At 53.5% G+C, this 13,052-nt stretch overlaps 1 protein-coding gene across 1 annotated transcript in view; it reads right to left on the bottom strand.

Annotated features, from left to right (window-relative positions):
- PTGFRN (prostaglandin F2 receptor inhibitor) overlaps nt 1-12,639 on the bottom strand; it is a 49,623-nt gene extending 36,984 nt beyond the window's left edge. Inside the window, 1 exon segment of the mRNA XM_070396097.1 lies at nt 12,474-12,639. Coding sequence (XP_070252198.1) covers nt 12,474-12,522 — 49 coding nt within the window. The 5' untranslated portion in view covers nt 12,523-12,639.
- Nucleotides 12,640-13,052: the final 413 nt, after the last annotated feature.

Raw genomic sequence — 13,052 nt, 5'->3', positions numbered from 1 at the left:
CTGGACCATCACCTAGGTGGGTTATGACAGGAGTCATTAGTCTCATTTATATCAGAAATGGCTCCTCGTCAATGAATTTTCAAAGCTCTTTTGCTAAGCTCATCACAGAAAGTGAAGAGTGTGTGGTGAGAGAAACACACATCAGTCCAGAGAGCAGGTCTGAGTACCCGGAAAGTGATGCAACCTCACTGCTCCAAACCCCAAATTTCACACCGTCAGTATTATTATCACTCTTCTCTGGGGCTTGAGAAGCCAATGAGCTGGGTGCTGTGGATCTTACAAAAGGTTCCCAATCCAGACAGGCACTAAAGCCCAAGAATGGATGTACAGGTAGAGAGGAGACACAGGTAGTGATACAAATAGTTATAGAGCAGTGGTTCTCAACCTTCCTAATGCCATGACCCTTTAATACAGTTCATGTTGTGGTGACCCTCAATTTCATTGTTAGAAATTGAACATAATTAAAGCATAGTGATTAATCACTAAAACAATATGTAATTATATATGTGTTTTCCGATGGTCTTAGGCGATCCCTGTGAAAGGGTCATTCGACCCCCAAAGGGGTCGCGACCCACAGGTTGAGAACCGCTGGTCTAGAGGGTTATGTCAGTCACCCTACCTTGTCTGCAAGAGCACCGCTGTCTAAACTAGTCCAGAATGTTCTCCTGCCTGTTCTCTAAGCTTTCAGCACTTTTCCCCCTAACAATCCCTGGACACTTCTGCGATGCCACTGCTCTTCCTGTGTAAGTCACACTCCACATCCAGTCCGGCATCTACAGGAGTTGAGGGGCTGTCCTCGTGGGCCCAGAGCTCTGGGATAACCTCGGACACGGCGCTGAGAATAACCAGTGGTTATGAATGAGGCTGCCGGCAGCCCATGTACCAGCTGCGGCATCACTGCCCCTTCCCTCGATGTGGCCAGAGCGGCTGCTGCTACAACAGTGAGGACCAGCAGGAGGGCTGCGGTCCCAACGAACTGAGCCACGAGGCCCTGGGCGCGCAAGCTGGACCGAAAGATGTCTGCTCCTCCTCTCCATGAACAACCGAGGGAGGCCCAGAAGGGAGCGGTGCCAGTGGGGATGGGAGAGGTTGTGTCGCCCGCACAAAGCGAGGAAGGGGTGGAGGGAGAGGAGAGACAATGAGAAGCCATGAGTCGTTTGTCTTTCCCAGGAGCTGCCGAGGAAGAAGCTGAGGAAGAACGGCAGACTTCATTCTCTCCTACCGGACCCCACAAATATACGCCTTAGAAAGGAAGTCACCAGCAATCCTTTCGGAAATACTAATAAAAAGACAGTAAGCACACCTTCCGAAGATAGTAAGGACACATCCTAACCTCTGTCCCCTTTATGACTTAAGGTCCACGATTCTATATACAGACTTCATATATGTCACATGTTGCATATATTACAGATGTAGAAGTATATATGAGACAAATTAACATAGAAATGAATCTCATTCAAAGACTTGAATTCCTAGGCATCGAGATAAAAGCAGGCATGGTCCTGCTGTCAGGGTGCTTACCCCCGGGGCTAGGAAGACCAGCACTCCCCTAACAGCCAGCGCATTCTAGTCCACGGCTGTGCGCTGAAGGCATGCGGGTCAGTGAGCCCACCACAAAGGAACTGGCACAGGCTGGTCCGTGCCACGGGCAGCAGCACCCGGCTTAGAACGGGCCCCCCTGTCTCCCGGAAGTGAAGCTTGAGTTCCCAATGGAATCAAAATCGTTCCAAGATGAATCAAAAACAAAAGAGGGGAACTCGGGCATAGATTATCCAGTCGTTTCCAAGGACACGGAATGAGGGGCGCTTGGGAAAACTTCAAGGAGTCGTCAAAATTTGACTGTGTGCTCAGTTTCCACGCTTGTGTTTTGTTTTTTAAATATATTTGCATTGATTTCAGAGAGAAAGAAAGAGGGAGAGAGAGAGAGAAACATCAATGATGAGAGAGAATCACTGATCGGCTGCCTCCTGCACACCTCATCCTGGGGATCGAGTCCGCATCCCGGGCATGTGGCCTGACTGGGAATCGAACCGTGACCTCCTGGTTCATAGGTCGACGCTCACCCACTGAGCTACGCCAGCCGGGCTCCACACCTCTTTGTTTTGAGGTCCAAATGCCTGCAGTGACCACACTGGGCAGAACAGCAAGCTTGCCGCATCATTGCTGTTTTCTTAGGAACAAGCTCCCATCCTGCTGCGAGGTAACTCCCTTAGGCCTTGGGTCCCTGAGGGGACAACTGGGCAGTGATATACCACCTTGAGGTGCGGGTGCAGGGGTACCCTCCCCGGTTACTTACGAGCCAGGAAAGACACGAAGCTTTCGGGACTCATCCTGTTGTTTCAGATGAAACTTGCTTGTGGGATAAATTGTTATTAATGTAGGACTCTGAGGAATAGACCACATGATTGTATAGAGCCTGTTTCCATAGAAAACCCATCTAAAATCCCCCATTCTTCCTCTAAAACTTACCCGTGCCTCTTACCAGGTGATAGTCCTTAGAAGAAATGCTCTGATAAACTACCTAAGGGGAATATCAGTAATTGTTTTATGAGCCATTTTCCTTGTAAGAAACAACCAAAAATAGGATTATGGCCTGACGCATCACCTTAATTTAGCAGGCGAGCTTCCTGTGAGCCCCGGCGGACCTCAGCAGCCTCGCTAGTGCGTGTGGGCTTTAAGCTGCTCTGCGGGCGCTGACGACCCCTTGCAGGGTGACTCTGCTCACCTTCTTCCTCTCCGCCAGCCTCCGTTCTCGGAGTTCAACGCGTCCCCGGAGTCTCTCTCACTGTTCCGGCTAATCCTCAAATGGGACACCAACTCAAACACGCTGATCTTCTACCTACCGCCGGTCATTTTCGTACCCGAAATGCTTTTCCTGCTCCATGAAGGCCTCCCTTACTGTCAGCCCAGGCCTCTGTTTCATCCCCATAATTCCGACAGCCCCATATGCACAGCTCCCTAAAAACGCATCCGCTCGGATGCGAAACAAGCACCAGCCACCCATCCTGCTGTTCGGTGTAACTGGTTCGGCTTCCACGTTGGCCTCCATTTCCTAAATCCTTCGCCGTCTCCCACAGTGTCGGGAACGTGGCAAAGGCTCCCTAAATGCTGCTCAAGGAGTAAAAACTAAGACGACCAGGAAAAGGGGGACTGTCTCGGACTGCGGCCTCGGGTAACAGCGGGGCATCCATTTGTGCCTTTGAGCAACATGACTCAGCGCCCAGCCTGTGCCAGGCGCTGTGCCAGGCGCTATGCTTGGTCTTCACTTGGAACTGGCTGTATGGATTTGTCCGTCAAAGATGATGGACTATAATGCCTTCTAATAAATAAGAAAACACTGGACGTGCCAGGCTTCGGAAAATGGAAAAATGAATAGCCATGCCAAAAGCCGTTTTGTTTTTAACTCCTCTCTGCAGCAGATGCAAAGCAGCGGCACCCTGGACAGACACCAAGCCAGCCAGTCTCTGGTGCCCAGGACATGCTGGAGGGGCAGAGCCCTTAGAAAGCACCGGCCACCCCTGCACCCCCAGAATGGCCAAAGGCAGCGAGCGATGCCAAACAGAGCCGGGGACCCTCTCGGAGAGGGTTCATAAGAAGCCTCGAGAATATCTGCATCCGCCACGAGCGAGAGAACGGCACTGGGCCAGGAGACTGGCTGCACCTTGAAGTAGCTGGGTGCACTGGCGACTGGGTTTGCAAGCACAGGTTCCCAGCAGAATGGAGGTCTTCCAGGTTGGATCCTTTTAGTTGTCATTGCCTCTGACACGATTGTGAACCTTCCCCGTTCAGACTCAGGGATAAAAAGGAAGAAAGGCCCCAAACACCGGGAGCACGTTTCTTAGCTGATTAAGACTACTGGTGGGAAACGTCTGCTTTCAACTCCCCTGCCCTTGAGGAGGCATTTGGACACACCGAAGCCCTCGTCTCGGGGGTATTAGGAAAAGGAGAGCCACTCTGGCCAGTTGCTCAGTGGTTAGAGCATCAACCCACAGACTCAAGGGTCGAGGGTTTGATTCCAGTCAAGGGCACGTACCTCGGTTGCAGGCTCGATCCCCTGCCCCAGTCAGGGTGCGTGCGGGAGGCAACCAATCGATGTGTCTCTCTCACATCGATGTTTCTCTCTGTCTCTTCCACTCTCTTTAAAAATCTATGGTGAAAAATTTCCTCGGGTGAGGATTAACAAAAAAAAAAAAAAAGAAAAAGGAGAGCCTGTCGGGCATCGTCTGGCAGGCTCTTCCCTGGACTCGAGGGCCACGTGTGGAAGAAAACACAGTCCCGCTCCTAAGGCTGGGCCTCGGTTACTCACCCCCAACGGACTCACGGCTGTTGTCCTCAACGAAACTTGCCCCAAAGTCAGTAATGAGAAACAGTCTGTCTCCTAGAAACGCCTTGCTGGTTCTATCATTTCCTTGACCTTTCCCAGAAGTCCGCCTGCAAGCGCAGTCCGCCTGGTGGTGGGGACACCTCCGTAGCCTGGAGAACCCTGGGGGTGGGGAGAGCTGCCATCTCCCAGCACAGGGACGGGGCTGGAAGGAGGAAGCAGCTGCTGATAGTGACAGAATGACAAACAGTTCCCAGAGCCCTCCGAGGCCCCCCCGCCGCCCGGTTGTAGAGAGGTGCCAGGCAGGTGAGAGATAAGGAGCACAGGCTGCAGACGGGAGGGAGGCTGGGGAAGATGGGCCAGGAGCCAGGGCTGGACCCAACAGCCCATATGGCCCCACAGCAGGGGTCAGCGTGGACTCAAAGAGTTCCGGGGACGGAAGGGGTCCTTCGGGGTCGGCTGCTGGTCCAGCCCCTGACGTTCCAGAGGCTAAGAGCTATTTTTCAATGCGTCCAAGGTCACTAAACTAGTGAGTGGAAGATCCAGGGCCAGAATCCAAGCCTCCTGTTCCAGAATACGAGGAAACAAATGTTCTCACATTGTGGCTAATTGTATCAATTCCTTTCTAGGTTTGCAAACATATGTTTGACTCTGAATAGCTAGGCTAATGAAGAGGTGGAGCAGGGTGCTGCGGTTATGAGCTCAGATCTGGAGCCCGCCAAGTGGGTTTAAATCCCAGCAGCTCTGCCGCTGACTGTGTGACCTTGAGCCGATTCCGTCACCTCTCTGTGACTCAGTTTCCTCATCTATCAAATGGGGTAACAGTACCTCGTGGGGTTTTGAAACCTACTAAGTGAGTTAATATATGGAGAGTGCAGTGCATGGCGTAACGTAAGTGCTATGTAAAAGGTAGGAAGGAATTTCTTAGGGAGGTTGGTTCCTCCTCAGCACACCTGTCCCCCAACCCCCGCTCATCTTAGCCACACCTTTTCCCTACAATACCTGGGACTGATGCTTCTAAAAAGTCACACCACCGTCTCCTCTCCCAAGACCCTGGATGCAGAAGTTACTTCTTCTGGTCCTCACCGCCTGCCTTCCTGGCCCACCCACTCCCTTGTGCTTCTGAATATGCTTTTTCACCCTCATCAATGCCCTCTGGCCCCTCAAACCGTCTGCCATGTATCAGCCCTTCCAGCCTCACTCACCTGCCTCTCCCACCTGGTCTCCTTGGAGACGAGTCTCGGTGAGGCAGCTCCCTACAGATTCCTGCATCCTTCATCCTCCCACCCTCATGGCATGGAGAGACCACACCATGTGATCCTGGGCTGCCAAACTTGGTGGGATCGAGTCAGGGAACCAGGCTGGCTGCCTCCACTACAGACCTAAGCCGACCCATCCTCATGGCTAACTGAATGTCTCCACCTTCCCACGGAGCCCACCCACACTCCTCTCGCTCTGACTCTGACCATGGCCTTGGCCTCACACTTCACCCAGGAAACCCAGGCCACCAAATACTCTTGTGTGTCAAGCAGTCATCCAGACCAGGGCACCTCAAACGTTAGCAATCAGTTGAATCCCCCAGGGATCTGCTTACAACCTCTCACTTCCCTCCTCTTCAGTTGCCAAATCCAAGGCTTCTCTTTGCCTTTCTCTCTCTGATTTTACAGCGGCATTTGACCAACCCTTCTTTAACAAGTCTACTCACACTCATCTCTGCTTGGCCTCTACCGAGTGCACTCCTGGTTCTTCTGCCATCCTCTGGCCACTCCTTCCAGAGCCCTTCCTTCCATTTCCTGTTCCCCAGCAGGGCATTCCCAAGAACTTGACCTTGACCCTCACCTCCGTCATCCAGGTGGTTCTGCACATTCTGGCAACAACACCGACCACAGGTCTGGTGCATCCTGCCCCACCTTGGAGGGCAGATCTGAGTCAGCTCTGTCCACGGCAGAATCCCCAGCACTCAGGACAACGCCTGGCCAGGGTTAGTGAACACTCTCAGTATTAACGGAGTGGATAAATGGCCGCTCTCCAGGTCACCGAGCTTCTCAACATCCATCCTCAAACAGCTCATATCTCAAGGCCAGGTTGGGGCTAAGGGCTGTGATTCGCCAGGTAAAAGATGTAACTGCCAACCTCCATCACATCACCGCACACACAGGAAGCGATCACATCTGTATGGCTCTTGGGGTAACCACAGTGTCGGGTTTAGGGGCAGCTCTGACCTGTCAGCTCTGGGGGCTCAGGGCATCGGTAGCGTGACACAAATACAACCCACCTGAAACCCTTGCAGGTCCTTACCACCGCACAAAAGCCGGGAAGGCCTGGCCCAATCCAGCTCTGACTAAAAACGAGGAAGAGCCACGATCAGGATGTTCTTGGCTTGGTGTCGCTTGTAGCACCTATGAAGTAACCCGTCTCTCTGCACACTGCCTCTATTTTATTAGGATTCAAAGGTAGCACCCATCCCGAAATGTGCCCTGAACCCTTAAGCATGGTGCTAAGCCAGACTCCTCCTAGACCCGCCAGAGGGGATGGTACTCCATCCCCTGAATGATATGAGTGATGCAAACACTTTCACATTCCAGCTGCTTAGAAAGGTGCGAGGCAGGACGCAATTAAGGTCCCAGCGCATCGTATTTAAACTTGAATCATGCTGCTTAGCGACTCCATAATCTCGCACCAACACTCGGGGAGCATTGTGGCGAAATCAGCATTCGAAGAACGCAGACGTGTACACAGTGTCACTATCTCTCGTCTACGCACCGGTCCAGGGCGGCAGCAGCAGCAGCAGCAGCGACTGGGTCTAATCCCGTGGCTTCCCAAAGACTACAGTTGGTGTGGGGGGAAATCTTCCAAGATCTTAAAAAACCACCGGTGTGCCAAATGCAGCACTTGGCCTTTTCCAGAAGATAAATTACGGAGGATTTTTGCCAGTTCAAGTTATTTTCCCAAAGCAGAGCGTCAAATGGCCCTGCGATCCTGCCTTTAAGAAACCAATGCAATTAAACAGCAGAGCCATAAAATGCCCTGACAGCTCCCCCACCCCAACTTCGCTTGATAAAGTGAGATGCAGTCACACACTGACAGACGAGCGCACACCTTATTTCACTGCCAGACTCGGCGCCGATATGAAAACCTACGTTCGATCTCCGGGGTTAAAATCCGCTCAGCACTCCGTCACTACAACAGAATAGCCATATACACGCGGACCAGCCCGACTGCCCTGTAAGGAATGAGCACTGACACCGGGAGTTCCTATTCAGCAGGCTAATAAGAATAATTACAGCCAGGGCAGGCATTCATCAGCTTGGCAGATACAGGAATTCTGTTAACAAGGCTGAAATGAGTGCCAAGGAATCTCTGAAGGCCACAGCACTTCAAAGACCGCCAGGCGGGATGAATGCACGAGGGTTCCTCCTGCCAGGCTTCCTGCTTCGGCGCTTTCTGGAGAAAGCTGCATTTCGGTCCCTGTCCTCGGAAAAGGTGTGGGGACCTGCCATGGGGTTGCAGGAATTGTGTCTGGGCTGCGCTCACCCCAGACCCTGTTATTTTTAACCACACGTTTGCTTTCAAACACCACTATCACCCCTTTTCCCCTAAACTAACCTCAGCATCAGGTGACGGGGCCCATAAGCCAACTTCTCCTTAGCAGAGTCAGAATGGAGTTCCGGAATGACTCTGGACAAGTGCCTTCGCTTCTCTGGGCACCAGTTTCCTCACCTGGAATACGGAGGAAATGACGGTACCTCCCTCCAAGTGTTGTTGCGAGGATTAAATAAGAAAATAATATGTAAGAGCCTGATGCTTGTCTGCATGCACTAGGTCAGTAGCTATTTTCACTCTGTGCCTATATAGGTTCAGAGCCCTGTACAGAAGCTCTGAGAAAGAACAAGCAGAATATTCACTACACGGACACAGGTACCTTACACAGGAGTGCTATGCCTGGGCAGTGGGAGGGTGGGCGCTTTTTTTATCTTATATCTTTTATAACTGACACAGAGACTGCTCGCTGTCCTCCAAAATCTGTTCTTCTTGTCTTCCATAGTAGCTGGCACACGGCTGCCAGGCGACTCTGCATGTGCCAGCTTCCCTTGCAGCTACTGAATTCTATGGAACGGAATGTGTGCAGAAATGATGGGTGCCACTTCCAAGCTTGGCCGTGAGGCCTTTATGGACTACTCCATGCTTTTTTCCCCCTTTAAGGGGCTGGAAAGATGGTGATGACAACCAAAGGAACCTTAGAAACTACTGTTGCCCTACCTGGTTTGGCTCAGTGGATAGAGCATCAGCCTGTGGACTAAAGGGTCCCAGGTTGATTCCGGCCAAGGGCACATGCCCGGATTGAGGGCTCAATCCCCAGTAGGGGGTGTGCAGGAGGCAGCCAATCAATGATTCTCTCTCATCACTGATGTTTCTATCTCTCTATCCCTCTCCTTTCCTCTCTGAAATCAATAAAAATATTCTTAAAAAAAAGAAAGAAAAAAGAAACTATGGGTTGAAGACCATGAACTGCCATCAGCCTGGTAGCCAGAATGGCTGTGTGGAGAAGGGATCCAACCCAACCTTTCCATCTGAAACATCCCCTCGGGCCTGCTAAGAAAGACACTTCTACTGTCTGAGGTTCTGTGCTTTGAGTCTACTTGTGAGAGCAACCTGGCTTGCCTAGTTAATGCCCTTCTATGTTATGTGAATTTTAAAATGTAGAGGCAATGCTTTTGTCATTTAAAAACTACTTCAGTGGATTTGCAAATATTATTTAAAAGACAAATTAAAAACATATTACCTTCCCTCCACAACCTCCATACCTTCCCTGCTCTAATTCATGCTGCATACTAGAGAAGACTTACCCTCCTCAATCAGATTGCCATGTCCTGTGAACTTTCAATGGCTACCCATTACCCACAGATAAAAGGATATATACATGTATCCAGAGCCAATGGTATATCAAATACCTACTATGTGCCAGGCGCCCTATTAGTAACAGGGATACAATAGTGAATAAGACCAGCATGGTCCCTGCCCACAGGGGGTATAATCAGAGTGGGGACTGCAGCCAGGAACAGAGAACTGCGAACAGTGAGCTAAATAGGCAGGAAGATGGCAGCACCCACAGGGCCAACAAACCCACCCCTCATGGTCCAGACTTCTCAGCACAGCACAAAAAGCCCTCAGCATCCACCCCACCCCAACTTTCCAGCTTGCTCTCCCATTATATCCCCTTCTCCCCCTATAGTTACACGGACCTTCCTTCCAGCCATCTCTGAAGAGCCACACACCTTCACTCGTCCACACATGGTATGCCTCTCCTCAGAGCCTGGAATGCTCTTCCGTCCTTTCTTTCAAAATTCTTATTGTCCTCAAGGCTCAGCTCCAGCACCACCTCTTTAGCAAAATCAACTCCAATCCCACGTCAAAGGAATCATCTCTTCCTTGCTTCTGACCAGCACTTGGTTTCTATGTAGGTATTTCCTTCTGTCCTGTAGCTAGCTGTTTTAGTACCCGTCCACCCACCCCCCCGATCACTCAGTGAGGCATCTGTCCGGACACTTACGGACTCTAATGGACCTTCGAGAAATGCTGTATTGAATGGATAAACAAGATGGGTCAGACACAGGGACCAGGAGGGAAAACTTGCTCCATGAAGCTGCGTGGATGCTGATGTGATGGTTAAGTTCGTTAGGGAAGCTTCATGGAGGAAGCTGAGTTTTAGGAGGAAAAGGAAAAACACAGGCCAGAGTAGAAAAGCAGGAGGGGCATTCCAAGGCCAAGGGAAACCATAGAGCCAGAAGGCTCACAGATAGACCACGTCAAGGATAGCAAACAGGTTCCTTAGGATGAAGTGTGCGAATCAGAGAGAAGACCAGAGGGGGGGTGAACACAAAGGGAAGCAAATCCTTGTAAGAAAGTCAGAAAGAACCTACATGCAAAGGATGGGCCTCCCAAAACTCATCCTTTAGGAAAATAATGAACGTAGAAGGGAAGCTGGAGGGAAAAGCCAACCGAGCCAATGGTGTGGAGAAGCATCAGGACCTGGGCTACAAGAGTAGCTGTACAAGCAGGGGGACAGGACGGAGCTGGAGTCCGTGATGTGGGCAAAGCCACAGAACTGAGGGTCGGTGAGAACGTGGAGGTCAAAGAAAGTGACAGCAAGGTTATGCCCGGGTTGCAATACAAGAGGAAAGATGATCTTGCTTATCAACATATTAAGTTTCAGGAATCAGGACATTTTGCTCGAGTGGTACAACAGGGAGGGCATCCCAGAGGTCAGCCGGAAGCCAACCGAGGGAGAGTGTGGGGGGCAGAGTTATCAGGTTCAAGTTCGGGGAAGTGTTAGGAGAGAAGGCACTGGCTGGTGACACCACATTCCCTGTGTGTGGTTAACAAGAGATGCCCAGGCCGGGCAGGAGACACTGGTATACAACCAAGACGTCCCCAAGCTGTGCTCTCCCCACTTCTAGGCTCTCTTTGGCCTGACTTCTTTTCAGTTACTCAAGGGCATTTTTTTCAAGCTCCTACCGGACCTCCCCAACACCTTCATTGGTATACAGGCTGTGGTGTGACCTGTACAACTCTAGGGCGAGTCATTCTCACACAGACTATCAAGTGCACGCAAGTCCTAGAGTTGAGCAGTGCACAGTCTGTGCAACCATTGGCCACCAGCAGTGTACCACACCCGTATACCACACCCGTACACGGGTCACAGAGTGAAAGGGAAAGAATAGAAGCTCTAGGATCCCAGACCATAGAAGACATGCCACAAAATAAATGAGAGATCTGAAGCTTTCTGTACACAGTGGCAGCCAACATGAGGGGGCTGGGTCAGCTCTCTTGGGGAGTGAGTTCCAGAAGACCCCCTCCGAGGCCAAGGAAGGAAACATGGCAGCTAGAAAGGCTGGCCCCCCAGGAGCAGGAGTCACGGGTGTGGGGCCATGTGAGCCCTGAGGCCAGCAGGACGGAAGTGGCTGTGCAAGGCCTCCGCTGGGACCCTCAGACCATAAGTGCAGAGCAGTCATTTAGCGCGTGCACAGCTGGGGCCCGGCTGGGACAGACACCACACGCCAGCGCTCTGCAAGATTCTGACCGCTCTGCCTTCTCCAGGGGCTTGGAAGGAAACCCGTGGTCAGGTCTTGGGATTCATTCTGTTCTGGTTGACACAGACCCAAAGGATCCAAGAATATCCCGGCATTTCAGGGTCAGCCCTGGGTACCATGGTGAGCACGTAATAAGCAGATGTACCTCCGTGGTGGATAGCCACATGGTTATGGCAACGTAACCATTTCGGATAACCAGGCGTATCTACGTGAAGATGGTGTCTGTGTGCATAGAATAAAAGGAAAACAGAGAGGGAAAAAAAACCCACCCAAAATTCCTTGGGTGGGGTGAGGGTGCCGGGCCAAATTATCAAGAGGCGCCAAGGTTCGGGGAGGGTGGAAGGCAGGAGGCAGTGAAGGGAGCAAAAGTAACAGGTAGGAAAAGTTGGCCAAGCCACGGCTGCTAGGTCTTTGTGTGTGAATATGGAGGTAGGCAGCTTCCAGAATAAAAGAAAAGCCTGAGGCAGACGCTCTACCCACGGAGAACAGGACGGAAGGGCTCGCACACCCATTTTCACGGCAGCGCCCTGGGCCACCCAGTGACCTTCGTAGAAGGAAGTTGGTGGGTTCTCCCGCTTCCCTAGAAAGGCAACTCAACCTGGGTGTGCATGTGAGGAGCGGGTGAGCCGGCTCGGAGATGGCGGGGCAGATCAAAGGCGCATATTTCCGCTCCGGAGCTGGGGATCCCGGCCAGGGACCGCGGGCACCTTCCGGCCGGGAGTTCAAGGTGAGTCGGGCTCCCGGCGGCCAACAGGTAGGAAGGGCCGGAGGCAGCCGGTCACGGGCCACTCCCTGCGCACGTGTGGGGGGCGAGGCTCGGCCTAGCGGAGCGGGGATTGACATCCCGCGCGTGGCCGGGGCGGATTCCCGCCTGGCTCCGGGGGCCCCCGCGCGCTTGCCCGCCGGGCAGCGCCGCCCGCGTATCCCGTCGGGTCTCCAGAGAGCGGCCCCGGCACCCTCGGCGCCCCAGCCGCGCCCCGATGAGCCCCCCCTCTCCACCCCCGCCCCGGGGCCCGCAGGTCCCCCCGCGCCCCGCCGAGCCAAGCCCCGCGCGCACTCACCCAGCCACAGGAGCGCCAGCAGCAGCGGCCTGGGCGCCGGGCGCCCCATGCTCGCCCGGCGGGAGCGTCTCTCCGCCGCCGCCTCCTTCCCCGCCGCCTCTCCTCCTCCTCCAGCTCCGGCTGCTCCAGAGTCAGCGCTCCTCCGCCTGGGCCGCGCGCCTGCTCCGCTCTCCGCGCCAGCCGCGCACTCCCAGCGCCGGGCGTGCGTGCGCCCCTCGCGCCCGCCCCCCGCCCACCTTCCTCCGCCCTCCTGCGGCCCGCGGGCACCGGGAGCCGGGCGCCTGGCCGCCCCGCCGCGCCGAGCCTGCTGCCCCGGCCGCTTCCCGAAAGCAAAAGGGAAGAACCGCAGCGCCCGCCCGCCGCCCGCCCGCGCCTCCCATCGGGCGCTTTGCCAGCAACAAACACAAACTTTCCCAAGCCCCTCCCCCGCCAGGTAACGGAGGGAGCGCGGGCCGCCCGCTTAAAGGGGAGGCGGCGGCGGAGCCCACCCAGCCCTCCTCTCGGGCCCCCGCCCACGACAAACTTTCCTCCGACCTTTAAAAGTTGGCGGGGCAAAGTCTGGTCTGGAAATCCCATCAC

The sequence above is a fragment of the Myotis yumanensis genome, unplaced genomic scaffold (assembly GCF_028538775.1).
Source record: "Myotis yumanensis isolate MYYU_CA2020_CCGP unplaced genomic scaffold, mMyoYum1.0.hap1 SCAF_17, whole genome shotgun sequence".
Classification (NCBI taxonomy): Eukaryota; Metazoa; Chordata; class Mammalia; order Chiroptera; family Vespertilionidae; genus Myotis; species Myotis yumanensis.
Note: the sequence above shows the minus strand (reverse complement) of the source record. Positions and strands in the feature narration are given on the sequence as shown.